General features: G+C 50.1%; 1 protein-coding gene across 5 annotated transcripts in view; it reads right to left on the bottom strand.

Annotated features, from left to right (window-relative positions):
* The window catches only part of CAMSAP1 (calmodulin regulated spectrin associated protein 1), a 57,291-nt gene that overhangs the window by 12,079 nt on the left and 17,915 nt on the right, over positions 1-27,297 (bottom strand). For 3 of the 5 annotated variants that reach the window (XR_013759554.1, XM_079112508.1, XM_079112510.1), the window contains exons 2-11: positions 26,001-26,263; positions 24,981-25,142; positions 13,107-13,187; positions 12,108-12,140; positions 9,629-9,770; positions 3,949-4,088; positions 3,773-3,869; positions 3,188-3,365; positions 917-1,008; positions 342-426 (exon numbers count right to left, since the gene is read on the bottom strand). Coding sequence is in view for 4 of the 5 variants with exons in the window: in XM_079112508.1 (XP_078968634.1) it covers positions 342-426; positions 917-1,008; positions 3,188-3,365; positions 3,773-3,869; positions 3,949-4,088; positions 9,629-9,770; positions 12,108-12,140; positions 13,107-13,187; positions 24,981-25,142; positions 26,001-26,263 (1,273 nt within the window). In the remaining variant the exon portion in view is untranslated. The remainder of the gene's footprint in view (positions 1-341; positions 427-916; positions 1,009-3,187; positions 3,366-3,772; positions 3,870-3,948; positions 4,089-9,628; positions 9,771-12,107; positions 12,141-13,106; positions 13,188-24,980; positions 25,143-26,000; positions 26,264-27,297) is intronic. The other 2 variants (XM_079112509.1, XM_079112511.1) reach the window with 2 other exon arrangements.

Genomic DNA, 27,297 nt, shown 5'->3' on the forward strand with positions numbered 1-27,297 from the left:
ACATCCCTTTAAATCATTAAAAACTTCTGAGGACTCAAAAGAGCTTTTATTATACTTATCAATATTAATCTCTATTCATCACAGTAGAAATTAAAGCTCCAATATGTTCCAAAAGCTGACTAGAAATCACAGTGACAAGCCTACTACAGGAATCTACCTGTATTTTATCAGAGTGGCATGATTTTACTCTATGAGCCCTGGCACCACCTTGAAATTCACTGGCCTGTGAGCTCTCTGAAAGGGTGTCTGAGGCCCTTCGGGGCCTGGAATGCATGTGGAGAACTGCTGCTTCAATTCCACAAACACCCCAAACAGAAATGTACCATTTCAAAGTGATTCACCTGGCTTTCTTTTCTGGCCACGCTACTGCCGTACCTCGTGGCTGGCCATCGACTCGGGTTAAAGAGTTAGATCGATGTCGCTGATCTGCAGTTCGGAGGAAACAAGCATGTTCAGGGTCAGTAACCAACTGTGCACCAGTGGGAGTTCTTGCGATCAGTTGCCACTTCTCTAGGAAATGGCGCCTAGCTCAGCAGGCCAGAGCTGCTCCAGCAAGCAGACAGTGGGAACAGTACATCCTACAACAGTTCCCGTGAGGGATCACGTGACTGAACAGCAACCAGCCCAAAGCAAAGACCAGCACAGTGTTGGTGGTCAGTAAACGTCAGCAGCTCCTGCTGCTGACACAGTGCAGCAATTCTGTGTGCGCCACACAGGGTTATTAGATTTAACGGCACTGTAACTACAGGATGATAAATTCTAAGGCACATCAGTACAAATTAAAACTTATTTTGTATCATTAACTAAAATTACTACACCAGGATTAGATGATTCAATTTGGAGAAATATGTTACTAAATGGTAGGGGAGCAAAAAGGGAGTAAGGAAGGGAATAAGGAAGGGGACTGTGCGCTCACCGGGGGTGTCCTCTGCCTGCACTGCTTTTTGCTGCTTCTGCCTCAGTGGCAATAAAGGATGGGACGGGCTAAAGGCAGAAGTTCCTTTCCCACTAAATGGAAAAAGAATTTGAGAAAAAAATCGCTAGTTAATCAAACTTCAAGTTCAAAATCAAATGTACATAAAATAATGACCACTATGAATTCATAATAAGCGGTGAGCAACTTACAAGTTCTTTGGCAAAAATTAATTACTATAAAATTGAACCAAGAAAGAGTACCAAGAACTTCAAACTGAGATAAAAATCCAAAGCTGCAGACAGGGAACATGGTAACTTCTGGTTACGGTGTATAACAGTCAGTTCCTAATTTCCACAGCAAAAGTCAAGCACGCAGCTCAAAAAAGAGAAAAAGCGACTGCCTGAAAAACATGATTTTCCAAAACTGTACGTTCTTGGTTCAGTGAAAGACCACAAAGATGATCCCACCATATCCAGCTAACAGATGGTTGATGAGTGACCTCAATGGCAGCTCCCACCCAGAAAGCAGGGGTGCTCCAGTGTTGGTGGCAGTGTGGACACAAACATGCTGTAGAGGACAGGAGAGCCATGTCCACCAGAGCTCCAGAACTGCCCACAGCACTTCCACTTCTGCCTCCCAGTCAGGAAAGGTGCGGCACAGCAAAAAGTACGTGCAGAGGTGTGGTGTGAAGGTGTGCCCCTGGCAAGCCCCGCAGGTGCAGGCGGGCACTGTTCAGGCAGGCACGGCGCACCAGCAGTCAATATACTGGTCTGACAGGGCAGCTGTTCTGGCTATTTCACTTTCAGGAGAACGTGGCCAAGGGACAGGTCACAAACGTACATGCAGGGTACGCACCTAGGCCACAGCTAAGAGGCCTACAGAGGCAAAGACAGGGAGAGGTCATCCAGGGCCAGAATAGGGAAAGACAACAGGGGTGGGGGGTGACAGAAACAGGAAGGAAGCAGGAGGGAGGGAGAGAGGCCTGAGAGGGCTGGGGAACAGTGTGGCTGATAGCAGAAAGGCTGGGGTGCAGGGAGCCCCAAGGAGCTGGGCAGGCAGGGGTGCACCTGCCCAGGTCTGGCTCCCCAGCCCAGTCACAGTGGGAAACACAGTTATTAGTATGCGGTAGGAGAGATTCCAATGAGCGGAAAACCCTCAGGGTGCACAGAGAGGTGGAAAGCAGCATGCACACCTGACCCAGCGCTCCTTAACACGGGCGTCTGTGTGCACCTGCGCGCTGCTGCTGGGGACTGGAGTGGAGGAAGGACGCCCGTGCCACAGCCCGCAGACGCCAGCCCAAGCTTTCCACCCCCGCTCCAGGAGCCATCCCGGGGCCTGACAGCCCCACACAGAACACGGGAAACCCACTCAAACAGCACCGGGGAACTGCCTCTGTCCTCCAAGGACTCCCGCCTAGCCTGACCCTGCAGCCCAAGATAGCAGAGGTCTTCATGCCACACAGTCCCTCAGAATCACTCAGCAACAAGCAATGCTCAAAATCACTGAATACTGCTCAAAGCCTAGCTCAGTCTCCACATTTTAAAACTATCCTCTGGGCTGGGGTGTCGCTCAGTGGTAGAGTGCTTGCCCAGCCTGAATGAGGCCCTGGGCACCACACAAGTAATAGTGACAGCAGAAAACCAGATGGATACTGACAGGTGGATCAGCACACGCTCACACGCCAGGCCTGGCTCCTTCCCCCTGCCCCGCATCCCCACAGACCTGCACCTGCCAATTTACCCCATATCTGCTCAGTCCAGTCAGGTGCTGATGACGAAAAACACTTTAAACAGTTTTGTTTACTATCTCACCAGAACCAAATTAATTGCTCGCTGAAATCAATGAAGCAAACTGATATTCCTTCTGAGCAGCTTTATGTCCGAGAAAACAATGTGTAGTACTTCAGACACAGAGTATTTTATTACATATATACACATATATTCTATCAGACTCTATACTATCATTCAATTCTTTTACTCTTTAGACCACATTTTAAACTATGTCATTTACTGTGGATAGAACTGGAGAAACATCTATGCTGTGGACAGCACCAGAACTGGAAGCACATCCTTGAAAGAACTATGTGCCAGGGCCCGCCAGAGGCTGGCACCTTGTGGGCCTCTGGCCAGAGGATCAGGGCAGGAGCTCAGGCTGCCACAGCTACTCTTCTGTGCTTTATGTATGACCTATTAAAAAGATAATTTGAATTAAAACTACAATGAAAGGGAAACAAGTTGTGAATGAACCCTGAAAGCCCAGAGAAAGACTTACAGACATTCGGCTTCTTCGGGGTGGAGGTGGTACCTATGCCCGCCTTCAGCTGGCGGCTGGGTAGGTGGTGGCAGGTCAGCCGGGCTCAGTGCAGCAGGGCTGCCCAGGAAGCTGCGCTTGGTTGCATTGGAGATGGGGACAGGAGGCCGGCTACTTTTCTGCTGCAGTGCTGTTTTAGCTGCAAAAATAGCAATTTTACAGAACTATTCATATATTTTCATAAGTATAGATATTTTCAGTTATAGGCGGACACAATACTTTTATTTTATTCTTATGTGGTGCTGAGGATCAAACCCAGGGTCTCACGCATGCTAGGCAACAGCTCTACCACTGAGCCACAACCCCAGCCCAAGAAATATTCATATTGTTCACAGTTACTGAGAACACTAGCAAGAAGCACAGGAAAATACCAGGAGTTCTTTGTGGTTGTTCTTTTTGGAGACACATGACAGTGGACTATTTGACCAACTATTCATACAAGGAATATATCTTATTCTAAGTAGGAGCTGGCCAATGGGTCTGCCCTTTGCAGAGTTTTGGGTGGGCTGCTGGAGCCTAGGCATGATGGTGCAGGTGGTCGCTCACCATCTTTCAGCTCCTGAACATCCCTGGGCTGGACAAAGTCTGGCTTGACATTCTCAAACCACCAGAAAAGCTCAGCAATGAAGACCATGAGGTTTGGCTGAAAGGAAGACAGCATAGTGTGAGCTCTCACGAGCCCCCAGAGCCGGGTGCGCCGAACCAGGGAGGGGCCACCTTACCTTGAGCACCAGGGGCGCATACAGCATGTCTTCCAGGGTGAGGTAGAAGCACTTGCTCAGGTGTTGGTTGGAGAACTCCCTCAGCAGCCGGATGTTGTACAGGCTGTCAGCCAGCGATGGGACCTCCTTCAGACATATGTCTAGCAGACCCAGAGAGACGGTGTGTTAGCGCTCTGCCCCATGAGGGTGCACAGGTGTAACTCTGATCCAAAACCACCTCACGAGGAAGCTTTACATAGGACATCAGACACAGAAGGAAAATACTCAAGAAAAAGCAGCGAGATTGCCAGGATCTGGCTGAATGGCCAACCCTGCGCATCCCACGGAAATCTAGAGACTCCAAGGCTAGACTTCCACCGCACACTCACCTTTGAGTTTTGAATTTGCAAAAGAGTCTTGCTGCATGTGGCTAGAAGATGGTTATGTTTCCTATGGCAATCAGAAACCCTATGTACACAGTCACGTCCGTGCTGGCAAAGAGTGGGGCAGGGTAAAGCAGAAAATCAAAAACGTCAAGGAAGGTCAGAATCCCCAGATCAAGGGACTGCACAGCCCAAGTCTCTTCTGTGAAGGGACCACTAAAAAAAAAGACTAAGACAGTGTCCCTCGTCCCCCCCTTGCTTTGCTGTGAATGTCATGCTAAAACAAAGGACAGGTGGGAATGGTGCTCAGAGGCAGAGCACGTGCCCCGGTGTACCAAGTCCCAGGCTCCATCCCCAGCACCACAACAGGCAAAAAGCCCCGAGGAATTGGAGACTTCCATGGGGTGGGTGGGGACTGGATCCCAGGTGCTGTCACCCTGAGCCACAATCCCCACCCCTTTTATTTTTATCTTGAGACAGAGACTTGCTAATTTGCCCAGATTGATCTCAAACTTGAGATCCTCCTGCCTCAGCCTCCCAAGCAGCAGGGATTACAGGCATGCCTGTAATCCACCATGCCTGGCACTAACTCATTTTAAATTAATTTTATTTCTAAGTTTAAAAACGTGTTCAAAGGTTTGCTAATATGTACAAATTAGATTTTCTTTCAAGATCTTAACTGCTGCTTCTCAGGTCTAGGTGTTTATTTAGTATAAGGACAGTACTGTCTCAGGCTAAGGGGTCTTCCCTTCTTCCTGCAGAGCTCAGTGCAAGGCCCCTCCCTGCAGCAGCGCCCCGAGTCTCTTCTCTGGATTCTGTGTGCAGGTGTTCTGGTTCCAGGTGACTACCCCTGAGCAGGGCCATGCCATCTTAGCTCACAGAAAGTCAAACAAAAGTTGGCATTCACAGAGCCAAGTGCCCATGTTCTTGCTCTTCAAAGTTAATCTGGCTAGAGCCCAGGTATAGTTTAACACGAGAGGTGTGCCTAGAAAGTGTGAGCTCTGGGTTTTACCCTAGCACCAAATCTGGGACAATTTAAGCAATCAAATAAACAATGAAAGAAATGGATTAAAACCCACTGAATAAAATAAAAATACATGAGGGCGTAAAGATGTATTCTGACACACAAATAAGTAAACCTACAGGCAGAGGGAGGGCTTCCGGCAGTGGGATGCTAGTGAACATCACACAGCAGCACACAGCGAGACTGGGCCAGACCTCTGCTGAGAACCAAGGTTCATGCCCCCAGCCTCTCCCACAGATAAACCAACCACTCATGATGCCAAGTCACACGGTCAAGTGGGGAAACCCAGCACACGCCTGCCGAGGACGCGGAGGGAGGCATGCTGGAGGGACCCGCCCCATACGACAAAGGCAAGCCAAAGGCAGTAGCCTGTAGATTCAAGGGAGCCAAGGAGACCGAGGACAGCAGTGAGGACCAGCCACCCAGAGGACGGCGCTGGGACGAGGGCCGGGCTGGCAGGGCCAGGTGGCCTGCGTAAGGCCAGGAGTGGTGAGAGCTCCTGAGCTACCCAATGACACAGGACAACAAACAGGAAGCTGGGTGCACAATGCACAGGGACCCCGGGCCCCACCTGGAGTCACGCTCATCAAAACAAAGGGCCATGAAACGAGGGCGCTGCCAGGGCCCTGCCCCTCTACAGGGACTACAGGAAGTCCAACTGCCTGTCAGTGTCTGTGCAAAGGGATTTATTGGACTGGCAATAAAATCTACAGAAGGATCTGGAGAAATTACACTTCTCAGGCTTTGACTCGAGCCCCAACAATGCAAAATGTCTTCCAAGTACCACAGAAAAGCCTGCGGTTTTTCCTTCCAGTTTTGAAAGCACTTTACACTCGCCTCTCACATCCCTTTTGTCAGCTTGACTCCCAGTTCTGTGTGGTTCTCCCTGCATTTCAGACAGGACATTAGTACTGGGCAGACACTAACGGGGGGCACCAGACCCAGGGAAGGTGCCACAGAGCTCAAGCCATGTCTCCAGCAGGTTGGAGCTGCTCTTCCTGGGACACCGAGTGAATGTGCCCAGTTATGAGGCTCTTGCCTTGGAGCACCTTATGCAGGATTTCCAATCTGTTATAAGAAAAGCAGCCTGACTGCCTCTCAGGGTCTATCCCTGGTGTCAGGGTAAAAGCCCCTGTTAAAAAAGCCTAGGGGCACCCCACCATTTTCTTTTCTCTGGGACAGTTCATATAACACAGAAATTGCCAATTCCTTGAAACTTTGACATAAAAAGTCAACCTACACAAGCCAGGTGTGGTGGCCCACACCTGTGATTCCAGAGACTCAGGAGGCTGAGGCAGGAGGATACCCAGTTCAAGGACAGCCTGGGCAACTAAGCAAGGCCCTGTTTCAAAATTTAAAAAAAAAAAAAAAAAGATAAAGTACCCTGGGTTCAGTCCCCAATAAGAAGTGCTGGGGTGGTGGGGTGAGTTCACGTGGATGTGTTCTATGAGCCCCGAGTCTGTTCACTCTGTGATCAGTGGGTCTGCAGGTCCCCCAGCTCTTCTGGGCCCACAGAAAGCCGTCCCTGCTACCCAGCATCCAGACGTATCTGACACACGACCACGTTCAGTCTTCTTATTTTGGTACCTAATACACTGAACTGATATCCTCTTATTCACTAGTCTTTACTTTTTAAAATTTTTTTTTGACCGATCCTTTCAGAAAACTGTCTATTTTATTAATTTTTAAAAGAACAAGCTTTTTAGCTGGGTGTGATGGCACACACCCGCAATCCCAGCAGCTTGGGGAGTCTGAAGCAAGAGAATCGTGAATTCAAAGACGGTCTTAGCAACTTAGCAAGTCCTTAAGCAACTCAGTGAGACTCTGTCTCTAAGTAAAATATAAAAAAGGCTGGGGATTTGGCTCAGTGCTTGAGTGCCAGAGTTCAATCCCCGCTACCAAACAAAAAACAAAACAAAAAAAAGACCAATCTTTTAACTTTACACATTTTTTCTTTAAATAAAAAATTTTTTAATTAATTTATTATTTTGCTATTGGATCTGCTTAAGTTTTAAATTTTTCATTTTAACAAGGTACACAAAGTCTTAAAAGCACCATGTAGAATTTTTTTAAACCCCAAGAGCAACTCTGAGTCCCAGTCCAGCATCAAGGGGCAGACTACACTGCTGTGCTCTCCTGGAGCGAGCGCCAGGGCCAGGCCCAGGCCCAGGAGACAGTGCTTCTCCCTGGGGCCACACCACGATCTTCCTGGCCGGTGGTCAGCTGCAGGCAGCTTCCCTTCCCACAGCTCAGCTGCACAGCCTCCTGTCTGCTGGGTCTCTCACTCGGTGGGGGAGAGAGGGTGCTCCAGCCTGAGAGCTGGTGCTCCTGCAGCCTCCTCACTCTCCTTGTTCTGAAGCCACTCGAGAAACTTCCACTTTTTTCCTACAACTTTCTCTGGGATTTTCTATGCACTGCAGTGGACCCAGCTGGTAGATCCCCAAGCTTCTTCCTTTCTAGCACACACTCTGGAGATGGCACAGCCCCCACCTGGTCTGACAGGTTGTCGAGTATTTACTTATCCAGTGTCTACACACCCACCCGCCCAGGCACCACATCAATGGTGGAGCCTGACCAGAGAACAAGCAGATGAGGACACCTGCCCGTGGAGAGCCTACGCAGGGTCCTCCACTGTGACCACTCTGTCACCAAAGAAGCTCTTTCATCTCTGCTCTCAAAGCACTTAAGATTTTCCAGGAGCCACACCTGTGCTGCTGATGTCCCGTGTTCTGGGGAAGTTCTGGTGCTGTGGAGTCTGCTGCTGCTTCTTCAGCAGCTCCATCAAGGCCATCTTCTGGAGGGCTTGCGCATGCTCTTTAACTGCTGGTTCTTAGAGAGTGCGCTCCACCATGGCTGCTGATTTTCTATCCAAGGTGTGTGTGTCTCCTTGGTATCTGTCATGCTGTGTATGGCCCTGTGCCCTTCTCTCTGTAACGCTGTCCTTTCACCCATCTTGAGGATCCACTCTCAGCTGCAAGGAGCTTCAGCACAGGTGTGCTGCCCTGAGTTGTTCACCACCAGCACAGCCCCATTCCCAGAACTTTCTTCAGAGGAGCAGATGGTCCTGGCCCTTCTGACCCCCGCCTTTCCCCAGGTCCCCACATCACTTGGCAAAGGGCCTGGGCCTTGCTCCCACTTCCTCCTGACACGGACAGCACTGAGGAGCCTGCCTGCAGCTTGAGGGTGATCCTAGGGCTATTGCCCTCTTCCTGAGGCACAGAGCCCCAGGGCCAGATAGACCTGAGGACACAGGCCCCACGGCCCTAAAGCACCCAGCGTCCACATGTGGGCTCTCCCTGGAGGCAGAGGGGCCCTTCAAGTGCAGCTACGCCATGCCCATGGCACACACCTGTGGTCCAGATACTCAGGAGGCTAAGGCAGTAGAAGCAGGTGGACTTACAAGTCGGAGACCAGCCCAGACTGGGCAGCATTGCAAGACCCCATCTCAAATAACTTAAAATTAAAATTTAAAAAAGCAGCTCTGTGTCCGTGAGGTGATTTTGTTCGTAAAAAGAATATTATAGGGCTGGGGATATAGCTCAGTTTGTAGAGTGCTTGCCTTGCAAGCACAAGGCCCTGGGTTCAATCCCCAGCACTGCAAAAAAAAAAAAAAAAAAGATTATTATATGGCCAGGCACTAGGAGGCTGAGGGAGGAGGATCCCAAGTTTGAGGTCAGTCTCAGCAATTTAGCAAGACCTTGTCTCAAAATAAAAATAAAGGAGATGGGGAAGTGTTTCAGAGGTTAAGTGCCCTGAGTTCAGTTCCCAAAACCAAAACCAAAATAAAACAGACCATTACATGGTACTCCTGTACTCCTGTCCCTGTATTCCTGGGTGGCACGCCGCCACTCAGGGATGACATCAGACATTCCCTGCGGGTGCTGCCTGGGGCTTGCGCCTGGCCTCCTGCTTGCCTGCTCCAGAAAGAAGGGCACGTGGCAAACCCCAACCCTTTGGGAGCTGTGTCCCCAGAGCATCATGGCAGGCAACCATCCCTGCTGCTCACAGCCACTGCTTCTCCGTCTCCCTGCTGCAGGCTGCCAGTGCTGGCAGGTGTGCAGAAACACTTTGTAAACAGTCTGAACATGGCACCGAGTTTCGCATCCCCAAACCAAGTTCTAGCTGTTTGAAGTCAATGAAGAAAGTCTACAGCCCCACACTGCGACTCAGGTGAGACCCAGGCCTGGCACGTTCCTCAGACACAGACCACATGGGCTCTGTCTCCAGGCCCCTGCCTGTGCCTGCGGCTGGTGTCAGGTGCATACCACAGCCTCTGGGAAGCGGCTCCACTCACCGTCCAGCTTCATCTGCTCTGGGCAGTAATAGTGAACAACCGCCAAGAGAGCAGCGCCATCACTGCCGTCTCGCATCAAGTCCTCCAGCAACGGGAAGCAGGGCGACTGCCTGGCAGAGAGGTGCTCTCGCCGATAGCGGACCTGCAGTTGACAGAAGGAAAACGGTCTGCGCGGGTGGTACGCTGCTGCAGCGAGGACTCACAGGATGCTGGAGACAGGGAGAGCAGCAGTGCTCCCCGCTAGAGCCCAGTGTCTGGGTCACACGCGGCCCGGACACCTATCTACGTCTCTACCCAGGACTGCTGCACGTTGGCAACGGTCACTGCTTGTGCCGCCAGGGCTAGTCTAACTACACTGCTGCTGGCACCAAGCACACAAGGACAGAGGCAGAAGGCACATCTACACTACCAGTAGCCAAGAGCGACAAACCAACGAGAAACAAGTTAAGTGGTGAACGTCCTGATACTTGCAAGAGCGAGCTCGTCGCTTTCCCAGGGTTATCAGTGTGAACTGTGGTCATTAGAAAAACCACAAAACAGCAATATTATAATGTCAGAGAAATTTGAGAAACCAGGTTGAACAAAATTTCTCATAATGCAACCACCGGCCACTCTAAGAAATGCAACAAAGCATCAGGAAACTAAATCTGTGCAAGGTGTTCATAAAACAGATACTTGGTCCAGGCCCCACACCTGGCACTCAGAGGGGCCACGTGCCAGGTCTCCAGAGCCCGCAATCCCTCGCCTGTGCCCCATCTGCTGAGCAGGGCTGGGCAGCACAAGGGCCTGTGGTGCACTCACGTCTCCTGCGCTGGCAGCCCAGCGCAGCTTCAGAATACAGCACTTCCCGCTGGCCGCATCTTCTCCAGAGGGAGAACCAGATACATCATACCAACTAGACAAAGAAACCCAGTAGTCTACAATAAGGACTGTGGATTTCTGAGAGTTTTGCAGATGAGTCTAACTCAGAGAACCGTCTCAGCAATCTAGGATTTCGAGTTGATAATCTCAGTAAATATGTCATGTAGACTAATCCACAATCGTGCTGAGCATAAGATGCTCCCAATGTTCTTCTAAACATAGCAGTGAGGCTTGTTTTATGTCCACGGAACGGCCGGCACACACTCTAACTTGTTTCTCGGAGCCCCTGGCACTCACTCCCACAGGCACCCGCCTCATACTGTACCACACGTGCAAAGTCCGCGGGTTCCAGCATGCAGTGTGCAACAGCATGCTCCAGGCCAGGCTTCCAGCAAACACGCAGTGGGCACGGCATGCAGCAAAGCAGATGGATTCTCGATTACAGATGGAGGCATGGGTGGAAGTGGGCGGCACACTGTCTCCCGCCATGGCTGCAGACCCAGCTCTGCAAACCTCAGGCAGCCAGTACTAAGGCAAACCCTCCTCCTACCCATCCTCACCCGACCTGTCCTTGATGCCACCCACCGACACCAGGGAGGATGGTCCTAAGCACACCACTAAGAGAAACCTCCAGGGACACTGCTCTTGGTCACATGTCTGTTTCCACGAAACTCGTCGGAGGTGGCAATCCCAGTAGGACAGCTCCATGTAAGCCTAGGCCTAAACCACTTCTGGATCAGGCTGAGAGATGCAGGGACTCCATAGGGTGATTCCCTCTCCCTCCTCTTCAATAAGTCCAGAGAGCAGCAAGGTCCCCCACTTAGGGAGGCCCAAGACGATCTGGACCGATGCTACAGCACACAGGAAATCAAAGGGGCTCACAAAGGTCATTGGAGAAGGCTGTGTGTCCAGAAGTTCAAGGGAAGGCCCACCCAGCACTGCAGCACCGACAGGGGCAGGTGATAGGTTGGCTCCCCTTCAGAGTGGGCCGTCAGGTGGCCCTCAGCTGGACCACTGAACCCAACTCAACAAGGTGACTGGCTTCTTCCTCTGCATCTTGTGTTGACCTAACTCAGATCTCTGCCTGAGAATACAGGTACACCCCTCTGCCCACTCCACAAAGGCCCAGGCAGAAGGCCACAAGGAGGACAACAGAGGAACAGAAATGCTAGGAAAGCCCTCTCCACTGTCCACCTGCACCCTCCCAGTGAGCCACTGTCCCATCCAGACAACCCAGCGCAGGCACACTAGGGATGCCGTGTTTGATCCCTGTCAGGCAAGGGAACGTCAGAAGGACATATGACCTGTGAAGAGCAACACAGTCACTGGGCCGTCCGTCACCCACCTCTGCATCAGGAAGGGATGAGTTCTGCCAGTCACGCTCCACTGGCTAGCTACAGAAGCCACTGAGATTGGGAGAAGTGCAGCTGGGCTCCTAAGTGCCACACTGCCACCCTGCTCACTGCACAGTGGGACCACTCTCCCCCACCCCATGGACATTTAAGCATTTAAGTCAACAAACAAACAAAAACAGAACAGTTCTGGGTGCGAGCAGCTCTATGGAAGCGCGTGATGGCAACAGGATGCTCTTGATGGCAGCTGAGGCTGGGGCACTTACGGGCACTAACTTCCAATACCACTTGGAGGGAGACTGCTCAGGAAGCAGGAAGGAAGGTGAGAGGAGCGTCAGCAGAGCAGGTCCATGGGCGGCAGGCGCACTCACACGGCACCCACACGGCAGAGGTGGGGAAGCCTCAGTGAGCCAAAGCTTTCCGCTGGACATCGCCAGGCCATTCAAGTGGAAGGTGACACACCCCTCCACAACTTTACCTTTGCAGCAGCAAAGAATGCCCTGCACCTGGGAAGGGCTGGGCACCAAGGCAAGAGGTCCACTCCAACTGGGAGCACTCGGATTGTGCCTACATGTGCACACGTCTGAAGGCCAGGGAGGCATGGGGCCCAGGAGCCAGACCAGGGAGGCGCCTGGCCGTGGCCCACAAGGGACGCTGGTCAGGGGGAAAGGAAGCCGCAAGGGGAGGCAGGACCTTGCTCTCCAGGGGAGATGGCACAGGTGGGTGGCATCGTACACACATCTAACTTAGGTGGACTCGCCACGCAGGTTGTTGGCAAAAGAGAAAATGACGCCAGATCGTGTGACATGCTCATCTGCACCCTTCCCCAGACACACACATTTTCCACCTTATACTGGTACCAGACTTCCCAGACACCCGCCAGTCCCACTGGACCTCACGGGCCATCTCAGGATCTGCAGAGGTACCGTTGGCACTGGGTGATTTTTCCTCCTTTGCTGACGGTCAGAAGCTAACTCCCAGGTAGGCCTACGCCCGACTCGGAGCTCCCCCAACCCAGTGCACCTGCACCCTCCTGCAGGCAAAGCACCATGACCCCTTCCCAGGGATGGGTGGGAGGGAGACAGGTCGCCCACAGTCAGCCCTCACTGAAACACTGAGATCAAGGCTGCCAGGAGAATCCAAGAGGCTGGCTTCATTTGTGGTGAGTTATAATAAAGAATAAGCAAGTAGTAGGTACAGGTCACGTTCTTTAAAACTAGGATTAACAATTAGTGCATTCCAGAGAAATTAAATTTGCTCTTTACCTTTTGATGAGCTGGACTTTCCAGTAGTTGCTGTTTTAACTTAACTTCCTTTTCTGTTATCTCTCTCATTTTAAGATTTACCTAAAGTAGAAGAAGAATGCGTTAAGAAGGTTGCTTCTCCATCCCTGGAAACTGCGCCTCCATCTCACCTCCCAGAGACCCAGTTACACAGACACAGAAATGGAGGGGTTCCACGTGACCCCAGGCTGGCCGTGGACGACAATGCAGCCTGCCTCCTGGCACCAGCACGAAGCTGTCCTTCAGCACACACTGCCAACACCCTCGGCAAGCGTGCTTAAGGACAGGCTGGCCTGATTCTGGCATAGGTCCTACCTGCTCTAACCACCAGAAAACAACTCAACAAATTTCATTCTAAAAACTTGAGTTATACACCCCTTAAAAACTGGGGATGGGAGCACTCTCTCCTCCTCCGACTGTACTGGTGAGATGAGTAGGGCAAACGTGCATCCATGCTAGGGGTCTGGTCAGTAATGTGAGCAGAGAAGGTGCTGGGCTATGCCCTCCCCAGACTGAGCATGAGCTACTCCTACAAACCCTGGCACTGAGGCAGAAGCTGCTCTGCAAGCCAAGGGGAGGACACAGGGAGAGTCAGTAGACATGCAAAGAAAACACCGGCTCAGAAAGCGGGAAGACGATCAATCTATAACCAGTTTTATAAACAGGATTAAATCTAATCAATAAAAACAGAGGAGACACAACCTGAGATAAATACTCAATCTTTGAAGAGGAAAACCATTATACAAAGTACCAAGCAGCCAGCACAGGGCTGTGACCCAGCTGCTCAAGAGGCTGAGGCAGGAGCCTCACAGGCTCCAGGCCAGACTGGGTGGCTTAGCCAGACCCTGTTTCAAAGTGAAATGAAAGGCAGGGGTAGCTGGGGACACAGCTTGTGGTGGAGACTTGCCTAGCACATGCAAGCTCTGAGTTGCATCCCCAGTACCGCAAGTAAAACAAAATAAAATAAAATATACAGAAGCATATTCTCTTACTCAAAATGGAAATTAATTTCAAAATTCTGATGGAATAGTCATTGTAAAGGAAAATATAATTGTAAATTATCAAAAATCATCAAGGAGGAAACTAAAGCTGGCAAATTAAACATCTGCTCGTATTTCTAAACCCTGTCAAAGGACACAGACCAGGAAATTTAAAAACTGGAAACCAACAGGGCAAAGGAGGAAGAAGAGAGCTCATCAAGGACAATGGAGGGCAAAGCTGGGCCCTGGGTGAAGGGTGGGAATGAGAGGCTGGTACCCCTCCTGGGCCAGAGGCCCCGGGGCCATGAACAGGAGACAGCACTCTAAGGGAACAGTCAGGGCAGGAAGGCCAGCCCAGTCTCACCCACACCAAGGTGTGCCCAGCAGCAGGCCCAGATGGAACCACCTCTCTTCCTGAGAGAAGGAATACCAGCCTAGGAGTCCACAGCCAACTCCAGTTACCTCTGAAAAGCAGACAGCCAGAGCCGACTGAACTCCCGGCAGGCAGAACCACCTGGAAGAGTGTCATAAGGACCTACGGGGTGGGGCCGGGCGGGGGGAGGGATGACCCACAGAAACGCGGACATTCCCAGTCAGCTCGAGTGGACAAACATCTCCAGGGACCACACAAGGTCAAAACCATGCCTGCCAAAAGCTGGGATAACCCGAACCTTTCTTGGTCTTGGTGCAAGACCAAGGTGAACTGCTGGCCCTCCACGCGACCAGGGCACTGCCACCAGATGGCACTGGCTGTCACTGGATTCCACCCCACCAACCGGGCAATTTCATTTAAAAGATTCTCAGGAGCAGTAAAAACTGGTGGGCTGGCTGAAGATCAATGCCCCCTTCAGTGTGGTGTCTACTCCTACATGACCAAATGGGGACCAGACCAAGGTCTCTCTGCTGTGTGGGAACCAAAGTGCTGTGGTGACCTCAAGGATACCCAGGCATAGTCTCAAGTTACCAAGTGTTAAATGTGGAATGGAGGACATCTGTCACTTAAAATGACTGCCAGTATCTGTTTCCAGAATAAAATATAAATCTCAAACAAAAACTGAAATTTTGAAAAATTTGTTTCTAAAACCCAAAGTTAGATGGCTTCCCCTGCCAAGGCACTTCTGACAAGGGTGGCAAGCATGACAAGGTGATCTCCAATGCCGAATTACAAAAGGCGACATCCAGGAGATCTACTTTTGGTTAAACAGAGCTCCAAAGGATAGAAACTGTGCTTCAAAACCATGGATGGACATCGGATGGAGGAAGAGTGCAAGGAAGACAGAGACCTGAGCTAAACAGGACAGAAGCTCACCACTGGGCCAAGGACCCACAAAGGAGCAACCCAGCAGGAAAAGACAGAGACCCATGGCCTCAAGCACAGAAGAGGGCCCACCTCATTCACCATAGGAAAACACAGCAAGCTAAAGGAGCTAGGGCCTCAGGCCCTCTAGGAAAGCTGTTTAAAAAACAAAACAGAACAACAGTGCTAGCAGGGATGGGGAAACTGGAGCCTTTAGATGTGGCCACACCTGCTGTGGAAAAGTTAGGCAATTTCTCAATAATCTAAACACAGAATGGCCATGTGACCCACTGATTCCACCCCAGGTACACAGCCAAGAAAAATGTGGACACGCATTCACACAAAATCTTATACAGCATTATTGCCAACCATCAAAAGTGGAACCAACACATATGTCCATTAACTGATGAAAGGGTAAGATTAACACAGTGTAAACACAGAGCAGAACATTACTCAGCCATAAAGAGGAACATAGCACTGACACACGCCACAGCACGGGTGAGCCTGGGAAGTAGGAACCCCATGCAGAAGCAGACTCAAAGAGACCACGTGCCATATGATTCCGTCTACACATGCCCAGCAGAAGCAGCCAGCGTTGCCAGGGCTAGGCAGTGAAGCCGATGGGTAGGGCTCCCTCCACAGTGCAAGGTGCGCCACAGCTAAGACAGTGGGCTGGCCCTGCACCTGTGAGTGTGCCACACTGCGCGACTGCACACCCAAAAGACAGCACAGCATGTGTGCACGGTGTCAGCTGATGGATTCCAAAGGCTCCATCATGACTCATCTTGGAGAAACTGCTGCTGTCAGCTTTGGTGTGATACTGAAGGCAGAGGGACACCCCTGTCTGAAAAGATAACGAACACCCTCTCCTCTGCTGCACCACCTATGTGGAGCCAGGTTCTCTATAAACGTCAACGAAATACAACACATGGTGATCAGCCAAATCAAAGAGAATAGGAGAATCCAGTTGTCTTCTAGCAAGCCACATACTGAAGAGTTTACGAAATGATAACATATCACCACTCTTCAAATGTTTTCTTTAGGAAAATTCAGTTATTCTCACTAAAAATAATCATTTATATGAACATAAAATGAATTTACCACTTTAAAATGTTTTTGAATTTTCTTTTTTTAATTTCTAGCATAGCAAATACTAATAGATTACACTTTTCTTAAGAAGGTCTCTGAGGCCCACAGTGATCTTTAAAGATTAATAGTATAAAGGGGTCATGGCACCAGTTTGAAAATTTTGGTCTATACAAAAAAGAACAAAAACTGGAAAATACATAAGCAAACACTGAAGACTCTGAGTGTCAACGTTTAACTGCTCAAGAGATACTTGACTACTGAGAGCAGAAGAGCACCACCAGGAAGGCTGCCATGAGGTGAATGGCAACAGGGGCTCCAAAGGCCCAGGGCCAGGGTCTTCCTTTGCCCTGGAGTGGACCATGCTCACAGCAGCCCCAGCCCCCTGAATATGCAGAGTGACACCAAGAAGCAACCTAAGAAACATAGGAGGTGGAACAAACTGCTGAAAACACTCAGCCCAGCCAGGCACCGTGGGCGCACCTGCCATCCCAGCTTCTCAGGAGGCTGAGGCAAGGGATCACATGGTGGAGGCCAGCCTGGGCAACCTGGCAAGACCCTGGATATGCAGCTCGGCAGTACAGCACCTCAACCTAAAATAAGTCAAGAAGTCAGACAAGATGGTAAGCTCATGCTTTATGACAGTAAATGTGACTGATCTGAACACTGCCATGAGAAGCAAACATCATCAGGTGAGAGGAAGGCAAGGCCAGCTACGCGGGCACAAGAAACATCCAGGAAAAGACAAGCCTGGAGAGAGGGAAAAGGCCACCTGATGTGCAGCAGAGGAGACTTCCAGACAAAGATGATCACTGGTGATAAAAGGGACATTCCTTAATGATAAGTGTGAATTCATCAGAATACAAAGACTTTGCCAGGCGCAGTGGCACACACCTGTCATTCCAGCAGCTTGGGAGGCTGAGGCAGGAGGATCGAGAGTTCAAAGCCAGCCTCAGCAACTTAGTGAAGCCCTGTCTCAAAATAATATAATAAAAAGGGTTGGGGATGTGGCTCAGTGGTAAAATGTTCCTGGGTTCAATCCCTAGTACCAAGGAAAGGAAAAAAAGAATACAAAGACTCTGAAAGTATATGAACTCAAATAATAGACTGCAAAATACACGAAGCAAAACCTGGCAGAACTGAAGCAGGAAGCAGACCAGGTTCCAAGAGTTCCACACTCCTCTCCTCTCAGTGACCGGACAATGGGACCAGGAGACAGCCAGTCAGCAAGACTGCAGCAGACTTGACCACCAACAACAACCCAGAGCCTGGGAGCAGGCCTCCCAACAGTTCAGGGTGAAATCACTCAGTATGCATTCTCAGACCACAGGATTAAATCAGATATCAAAGACACAAAAAAACCTCTCTGAATATTCAAGATTAACAAAAACCTTCCAGATAACCACCAATGAAATAATTCACCAGTGCAACTGGAAATATTTTTAAAAGAATGATAGAAATGCAACACATAGAAATGCACGGGTCATAGCAGAAGCACCGAGTGGAGGAATCCTGGAGGTGGTGACAGGAAGAGCTGGGTACACCAGCTTCAACTTGGCCACCCATGTCGGGACAGTCCTGCTGCTTCCAGGTCCCAGGAGAGAGGTACATACTCACCACGGAGGGCCTGCGTGAAGACGGGGCACGCCTGCCAGCCGAGCCTGCCCTGTGATGTGCCCCCGAGTGTGACGACAGCGTCTCACCACCAATAAACACGTGTGGTTACCAAGTGCCAACACGAAAAAAGAAAAGCAGAAAAGAGCAAATTGAATACATAAAAATGGAAAAAACAATAAGGACTAAAGGAGAAAAGAGAGAAAAAAAAAAAGGAGAAAACCAGTAAAAATGAAAAGCAGGTATTTTAGATTAATAATGCTGATAAACCAGAATGATCAAGGGAAATAGTTACCAGGATCAGGAAACAAAGAAGACTGCAGAAACATTAAGGGCGGCTTGGTGGTGGGGCACATGCCCAATGTGCCCATGCCCGTGGCTATGACGGCCAGCACTGGGGGAGAAAAAGAGCCCTACACCAATAAACTCAACAACTCAAATAAAACAACAAGTTCCTTGAAAGCCACAAATTACCAAAGCTGACACAAACTGAATAGAAAATTTAAATACTTTCAAGTATGTAAAGAGGTTAAAAGCACAACTAAAACCTTCCAATAAGAAAACTCCAGACTCAGAGGCCTCATCAGAGGATGCCACCAAAGAGGTCAGGGAAACAAACTACTAATCACACAAACGCTGCACAAAACAGGAGAGATTCTTTCCAACTCATCTTTTGAGGCCAGCATCGCCCTCTCACCAAAGAATAAAACTACATCATAAGAAGAAAAATCACAGATCAGTACCTATCAAATACATTGAGGTGAAAATCATCGAAGTATCAGCAAATCAAACCCATCAGTATGTAAGAAGAGAAGCAACCACACCCGGAGTATCTATCGTGGGGAGGAAAGGCTGATCCAACATTCCTACCAACTGATGCAGCTCACAGTATCAACAGACTAAAAAGGAGTCCCATGTGCATCACAACAGATGCCAGAAAAGCGCTTGGCAAAACTCAGTATGTGTTCGTGGAAGAACAGACCTGAGCAAACCAGAAAAGAAGGGACGGCCTAATGAAGGGCACCTCAGAGATGCCACAGTGGGTAACCACCATTTCAATGGCTAGGCCCTAGGACTGGGCACAAGCAAGCACGTCCTCTTTCACCACTCTGACTCAGTATCCCACAGGAGTACAGCAAGCAAAAAATATTTTTTAACTAAAATAACAAGCACACAGATGAGAGAAAAGCACAACAGTGACAAGATTTCATATATAGAAAATCTTAAGGAATTTGCTTTAAATGCCACTAGAACTAATAAGTTCATTTAGCAAGGTCACAAAATATAAAGTTAGTATACAAATTACTAACTACATTTCTGAAGACGAGCAGCAAGCAAAAAAGATGAAATTAAGGAGCCACCGTTTAGGACACAACAAAACATTAAAAGTCCAGGGACAAATTCAGAAATTACATACAAGACGCTACCCTGAAAAACTACAGACGTAAGATAGGGCATGTTGTCGAACTGTGACTCTCAACACCGATAACTGCTCTAGATTTAATGCATTCCCTATCAAAATCCTAGCAATAGTCTTTTGTGGGAAATGCCAAGCTGATTCTAAATTCATGTCAATGTGCAGATCTAGCATAGCTAGAACAATTCTTTTTTAACAAAAGGGCATAGTTCAAAGACTTATGCCATCTCACCACAGACTTACAAGTGCTACCAGAATCTATGAACCATAGATCATCTGACACTGGCATGAAATTAAGTCACATAGATCCGTGGAAAAGAGGTAAGAGTCCAAGACAGACTCGCTGGTGTTCAATACCTTGAAGCAAAGGGGAATGGAAGATTCCCTCCACAGATGGGCTCAGAACTGCCTCTGTACCAAGAGCCCCGGAACCTCACGTCTTCATGCACAATGAATGAACTCAGAAGGGGTCAGGGAAGCTGGCACAAGAACTGAGACCACGACACTTGTAGAAGGAAACGTGGGTCATGTCTGCATAGCCCAGGGGTAGGCAGAGATTTCTAAGATAAAAGCACTGTAGAGTGGGCTGCCAGAGCTCAGGAGCCTGTGCTTCTCAATAGACACAACCAAGGAAATGGTGAGGAGGACTGCGGCATACTTCAGCAGGAGAGCACCTGCCCTGTGGAGGGGGCCTGGCTGGAACCCCAGTATCACACAGGAGGGAGCGAGGAGGAAGGAGACCAGACTGGGAGTAAGTAATGACGTGCAGGCTGACAAGGCACTGGATTCCCAACACATACAGTGTTCTAAGTTATCACAACTTGATAATAAGTAGCCAATTAAAACAAGTAAAATAGCTTGACACAATGATTCACACCTGAGATCCCAGCAATTTAGGATGCTGAGACAGGAGGATCACAGTTCCAGTCCTGAGCAACACAGTGAGACCCTGTCCAAAACATAATAAGAAGGACTAGGGGTGTGGCTCAGTGGTAGAGCACTGCTTCCAATCCCCAGTACTGGAAAAACAAAGAAGGTGAAATAAGGTAGAATACCTGAAAAGGCATCCGATAAAAGAGCACAAACATCTCTCCCCAGGGAAACACACATGGTAACCGCAGGAGACCCCACCACCAGGGCCACTCCAACAGTGGAAGTCAAGACTGCACCAAGCATGGGCCATGAGCACAGCCACTGGAATTCTGCCTTGCTGGTGGAGTTTAAAGGGCACACTCACTCTGGAAAACATTCAGATAGCTTCTTTCAAAGATATGATTTAAAAATCCTGGTGTACGTAAGTTACAACATGTATCATGTGATCTAAGCATTTACTTGAAGACATGAAAACACATCAGCACACAGAGATGTGCACCCAAACGCTTTATTCAATGTCGGCAACGACCCAAGTTCCCATCAGTAGGGGGATGATAAATCATGGTGCATTCATTCATATGACCGAATTCCAAGCATAAAAAAGGAACTGCCAATGGATGCTCAATTAAAGAAGTAAGACACAGGAAGATCACAAAGCACAGGAGTCCATACTTTATCAAAATGAATCCCCATGAAGAAAGCAGATTGGCCCCCTGGGGGTCAAATGCACAGGAGCACAAAGCAGGGTTCCACCTGTGGCAGAACACAGCCTCCATCCTAGCAGATGTTAAAACCGTCAGCAGACAAGGAGGCCACACCTGTAGTGCCAGATGCTCAGGAGGCTGAGGCAGGAGGATCGCATGTTCAAGCCAGCCTGGGCAACATAGCCCTACCCCATCTCAATATAAAAATTGTTAGAAGAGCTGGGGATGCACTTTAGTGGTAGAGCTTGCCTAGCATGTACAAGGCGGAGTTCCATTCCCAGCACCGTCACAAAAAAAAAGGGAGGGGGATGCTGTCACTTGTCAAAATGCAAAGAATCACGCCCATTTGTTACATGTAAGTTATACCTCAATAAATCATTTTTTTCAAAAAAGAAAAAGAAAACAATGGGCTGGGCATCAATTAAATCTAGAAAGAGTCTCTAGAAGGCAGACCATGGTAAAGCCTCAGAACACCTGGGAAAGAAGAGAGCCTAAATATTCAACCACCACAGAGACATTCCAGGTCACACAGAACAGGGAACCCACCAGGGCAGCTTGGCTGCTGTAGTCCTTGACGCAGGACAGCTGCACGGCGCCCCTGCATGCTGGGCAGAAAGGTGGTGTCTCAGAGGTATACAGAGTATGCAAAGGACCAAGGTTCAGGCCAGGAGGAAGCAAAGGAAAGTCCAAGATGGCAGACATGCAGGCAGACGAGGTTGCCACCATCTCGGCTGGAGCAGGGCAGGGTCCCAGAGTAATGCCACAAAGAAAAGGATCTCAGCTCACTGGACAGGCTTCGGAGCTGCTGAAGACTGAGAGGCCTCTGAGATGCGCTCAGGAGAGGACCCTAGTGGGGCAGGGCACATGGGGAAGCCTAAAGGGGCACTTCATCTTGCTGACGGGAGTCCCACCTGAAAACACTGTGAGATGTGTACAGCCTGCACAGCGGCAGCAGAGGATCTGGGCCAGGAGAAAGCCCAGGAACTGAAAAAAAGCACATGAGGCCCCCAGCCCACCAGAGCCACACGAGGCAAAGCCTGGCAAGAAGAGGGCCTGAGTTCCTCTGGAAATGCAAAGGAAGCAGCCAGCCATGCTGGGTGGCGGAAGAAGAAAACATAAGAACAGACAAGAAACAACACTCAGCACAACAAGGGAAAGCCCTGCTACTCAACCACAAGTCCGACCCAGGAGAGGGGCTGAAGACAGAGGCCTCATGAGCTATGAGCATCATGGCACAATCTGGGTCAGTAGCTGTGTCCACTGGGGACAAATCAGGAGGCAGTCAGATGCAATGGAATGTGCCTATGGTTCTGGCTGCTCAGGAGGCTGAGGCGGGAGGATTGTTTGAACCCAGGAGTTCAAGGCCAGCCTGAGCAATATACCAAGACCTTGCTCAAATTAAAAAAGAAATGCATACGGTGTGACATCTGCAAAACATTTTTTATAAAAATACATCAGTGTAGACAGACATGGTGGTGCACATCTGTGGCCCCAACGTTTCAGGCAGTGGAGGCAGGAGGATTACTTAAACCTGGCCTGAGTCATATGGCAATACCCCATACCAAGAACAAAAAAAACAAGCTGGGTATGGTGATGTGTCCCTATAATCCCAGCAACTCAGGAGGCTGAGGCAGGAGGATGGCAAGTTCGAAGCCAGCCTCAGCAACATGGCAAGACTCTGTTGCAAAATAAAAATAAAGGCTGGAGTTGTGGTTCAGTGGTTAAGTATCCCTGGGTTCAATTGCCAGTACCAAAAAAAAAACACACTAAGAAGGGAGCCAGAAGCCAGAAAACACAGAGGGGCCATGGGGCCTTTGGTGTACGTGGAAATGAACCTGTAAACATTTGCCACATCCACAGGCAAACGGGGACAGGAACCTTGGAAAGACGTGTACAAATACATGGCAAACACATGGCAAACACTAGAGAAACCTGACCAAACAGGGAAGAGCTGTGCCCCTACACAGAGAAACACAAGCAAGACAATGAGAGCCACCTTTTCAAGGGGCAAGTATTTTTTTTTTTTAATATTTTTATTTGTGGATGGACACAATACCTTTATTTTATTTATTTTTATGTGCTGCTGAGGATTGAACCCAGCACCTCACATGTGCCAGGCTCACTCTACCATACTGAGCCACAACCCCAGCCCGGGGCAAGTATTTTTTAATGACCTCCACTTTATGGAAGGTCAGGGCACCCAGAGAGACTACCAACATGAGAAGATGCACAGCCTTCAATGGCCAGGTCTGCAAAAGACAAGCAGAACCCACTGAAAGTAAACACAGCCACAACCACTCCCTGGCAGAAATGGTCTGAGGACAAGCTGGCAACTGTCCAGATGGCAGTGCAGAGCAGGAGAGAGAGACAGCCTCCAGCAGCAGGGGTCGGCCAGGTGGCAGGGAGACACCTGCTGCGGTCACTGACCCAGCCTCAACTTATCTGGAATGTGGATAAGGTCCAACTTTGTTTCTAAGACTACATGAGACCCACAAACAAAATCCGTAAGGACTATGAAAGTGTCAACCATTTTCAGAAGTAAGATCATGGGTAAGTTTACATTTGCCCTTTCACCCATTCATAATTTCTGAATTTTCTGTAAAATTACATCATTTATTTTATAAATCAACAACTGAACATTTGCCCAGATCCTGCTAGGGTTTCAGGAATGTCCTCAGAGGCTCAGTCTCCAACCCATTTTTAACCAAGTTCCTACGGCACCTCCCCCTTGCACCAGCTTCACATGAGACATGGTGCCCACCTCCAGAGGCACTCTTACAGGCAGAGATGGCACTGACTGGCATCTACATCCAAATTAGGCCCAGAAGCCCCACAGTGAGACCTAGCCAAGGCAGCAGCACTCAACCTTCCTGGCCACAGCATCACAGGTGTACGTGAGACTGCCCACCCACCTGATTCCCCAAACTCACATTTGGGGCACAAACCAATTCAAGAGCAAGGGGCTATCTGAGCAGAAGTCCCAGTACAAACCTTTCCCAATTCCTGACACAGACCTGTCTGTCACAGCAGAAGCTGAGACCTCCGAGGGGAGCAAAGGGAGCCACGGGTCTGGCTTTTGCACACACACTGTAGGAACAAAGAATCGAAAAGGTCTTGCAGGCTCTATTCTTCAACATGCTGAGGTGACTTCACATGACTACACTGTCTTGTCTCCTTTGGCTCCAGGTGCCCAGATTCAAACACAGTTTAAAAATAAGGAGGCTTAAGAGCTACAGACTTTGGAAAGGTAAGTCCATGAATAAGACTACTAAAGATGAAAGCTCTTCGATCGCATTGTATAAAAACCACACTGTAAATTTCTAAATGTAAGGAACCCAGGCATGCACACCTGTAATCCCAGTGGTTCAGGAAGCTGAGGTAGGAGGATTGCAAGTTCAAAGTCAGCCTCAGCAACTTAGTGAGGCCCTAAGCAACTTAGCAAGGCCCTGTCTCAAAAAAACAAAAAAAAAAAGGATGGGGATGTGCCTCAGTGGTTAAGTGCCCCTGGGTTCAATCCCTGATTGGTACCCAAACAACAACAACAACAAAAAGCTTCTAAATGTAAAAGGAGAGAACAATATTTAAGAAGACACCAATGTGCCTCCTAAGAATCAATGTTTTCCAAAACAGCTGCACACAGGTGCCAAAGATAAAATGAGAATTCACTCATTTGCTTCAACCACACCCATGCACTGCATTTTCAAATACCAATTCATCTCGCTCCACTCTGGATGCTCAGGAGAAAGGCCTGTTCTGTTTTTAACTATTGCAGACACCTTGCTGGTCACAGCAATTGCCAGTCCCAAATTATGGGACCCAGCAGCTGGGTCCCAGCCTGAGGGACAGTGTGTGCTCTCAGGGAAGAGGGGTCCCGCAGGCGCTCACCTTGTTGATCCAGAACACCATGGCGTCCTCGAGGTCGTAGGGAAGTTCTTTCGAGGCGCTGAATGTAGAGAAGCGCTTAACACTGGCCACCACCTTCTCAATGCTGATCATCTCCACAGTGTAGGCCATCATCAGGGCATCCACCATTGCCATGTGGGCACTCTGGGGCAGAGGCAGCAGTCAGTACTCCTCTCCCACTAGGTCCCACGTGGGAGCCTGCCCTGACTCGGACCTTTCTCATCCTCCCCACAGGAAGAGACACTCACCGCAGGTGCACACCCCAAGCTCTGGACCGCAGGCCTCAGGATGGTCAAGAAGCAGAGCATCCCTTCTCAGGCAAGACCAGCACCCAGGCTGGGGTGGGGCCCCAGGCCCCTGGTCTCCTTAGCCCCAGCAGCCCATGAGCTTTCCTGGCAGGTGGAGTAATGCCTCATGCAGCCCCATGCAGGAAACCCTTGAGCAGAGGCTGCCCAGGCTGCCTGCCACCGAATGCTTCCAGCTGTCACCCAGCCCCATGCACACAGCACGCCTTTGTGTCACGCCTTTACAGGGCCCAAGAACCTTCTCTTCAACACAACAGGCATCCTTCCAGTCTAGAAAAGACCGCAGAATGCAGAATGCCATGAGGTACCCGACAGGAGAAACGCAGGGCACCAACAGGGGCTGGAGCAGGACAGTGGGGGCAGGCACAGCAGTGGGGCTGTGGACTGCTCAGGGGAGAGGGCAAGCTGACTGGCACTGGCATGAGAATACCCACAGGAAGACATGCAGACACTTCAAAGGACTATCCCCACAAGGACATGAGGTGCCACCTGCAGGACTGGCCAGCGCCTTTACTCACATGCCTTGCTTCCTCCCCATTTTCCAGAATGAGCACACATGTAAAAAGAGACTGAATGACTCAGAGCCACCACTGCCCACATGCCAACCCTGACTCTTGCACGCCTGTTCACAGGGCGGTGCGCCTCACCCATGCGGCCAAGCTGCAGAGGACAGGGCATGCCCACCACAGACACTCACCATCTTGATGGGCGCATGGCCCAGGTCCGCATCTGTCACAGGGGTGTCGTCACTCTCCATCACGTAGATGCCTTTCCGGGACAGAGCCTGGATGACAGACTGGTGTCCTTGCAAGGTGGCCGCCTGGTCCCCCTTCAGGATGAGGCTGCAGACACGGCAGTACAGCTCACTGGACAGGAGCAGCTTGATAACGGGTGGCTTAATGTGCTCCTGCTCATACTGGTCAATGTAGAAGGGGTCTCTGAGGTCCTCGGGGATGTTGTCTAGGGCAAAGGAAGAGCGCCGTGAGTGGGGTGCATACGGCAGGCCACCAGCAGGGCAAGTGTGTGCAGAGGGCGAAGTGCCGCCAGTACACTGCCACCAGGCAAAGGCTCAGGCTTCCTCCTCTCCAGCCAACAAAGGTGCACACACAGCTCCACCCCCACAGGGAACGCGGCCATGGGGCCCAAGGGAAAGCAGGACCAGCAGGCTGAGGCCCAGGGAGGGACCTGGGTCCTCTTCCTGATGTCATGACCACAGGGGCCGACTCAGGCTGAACACCATGGTGCCTGGGGAGCACCAGGCCTGGGCCAGGGCAGCTACAAAGGGACAGCGGCAGCCAGGCTCCTCTCAGCTTTGCAGATCAACCCCTGCAGAACCACCACTGAGATTCCACCCAACACAGCTCTGTCCCTGCATCCCAGTCAATAAAACCAAGGCAGAGAGGAAGTAACATGCTCAAGGTCACTGGAGGCCAAAACCACCTCTGAAGCAGGGAGCCAAACACATGTGCTAGTCAAGTGCACCACCACTGCCACCTCTGGTTCTGCCCCTGACCACCACCCAGCTTGCTCCTCAGACTCGTCTGCAAGAGGTCAGCAGCTGTCCCACAAAGGGATGTCTCTACAGTCAAGACCACCACAGACCTAACTCGCTCAGAGCCCAAGATGGTGCAGCACATGGATGCTTCTGGAACTGTCCCCACCTCCAGAAGTGTTTAAAAAGGGTCCCCATCTCCAAGGACTGCTAAGGAAAACCCACCAGCAGCCAGCGCTGAAACCACGAACACGGAGAGGTACATGCTGCCAGAGGCCATCCCAGGCTCTCCCTGAGCCAGGCCCCGCCTGAGCAGAGCTGACTCCTCAGAGGACTCAGCAGCACCCCTCTCTCCCTCTGCTCCTGTCTCCTCTTGTTTCTCATGGGTGCTGTTTTCTGAGCCCCAGGCTACTTAACACAGGTCTGTGGATCCTCATCATGGCCCCACAATCTTAACACGAGGCTCTCACTTCCTTCTTTGTGAGTGTGGCCAACACACACA

Source organism: Sciurus vulgaris (genome assembly GCF_902686455.1).
Source record: "Sciurus vulgaris genome assembly, chromosome: 15".
Taxonomy (NCBI): Eukaryota; Metazoa; Chordata; class Mammalia; order Rodentia; family Sciuridae; genus Sciurus; species Sciurus vulgaris.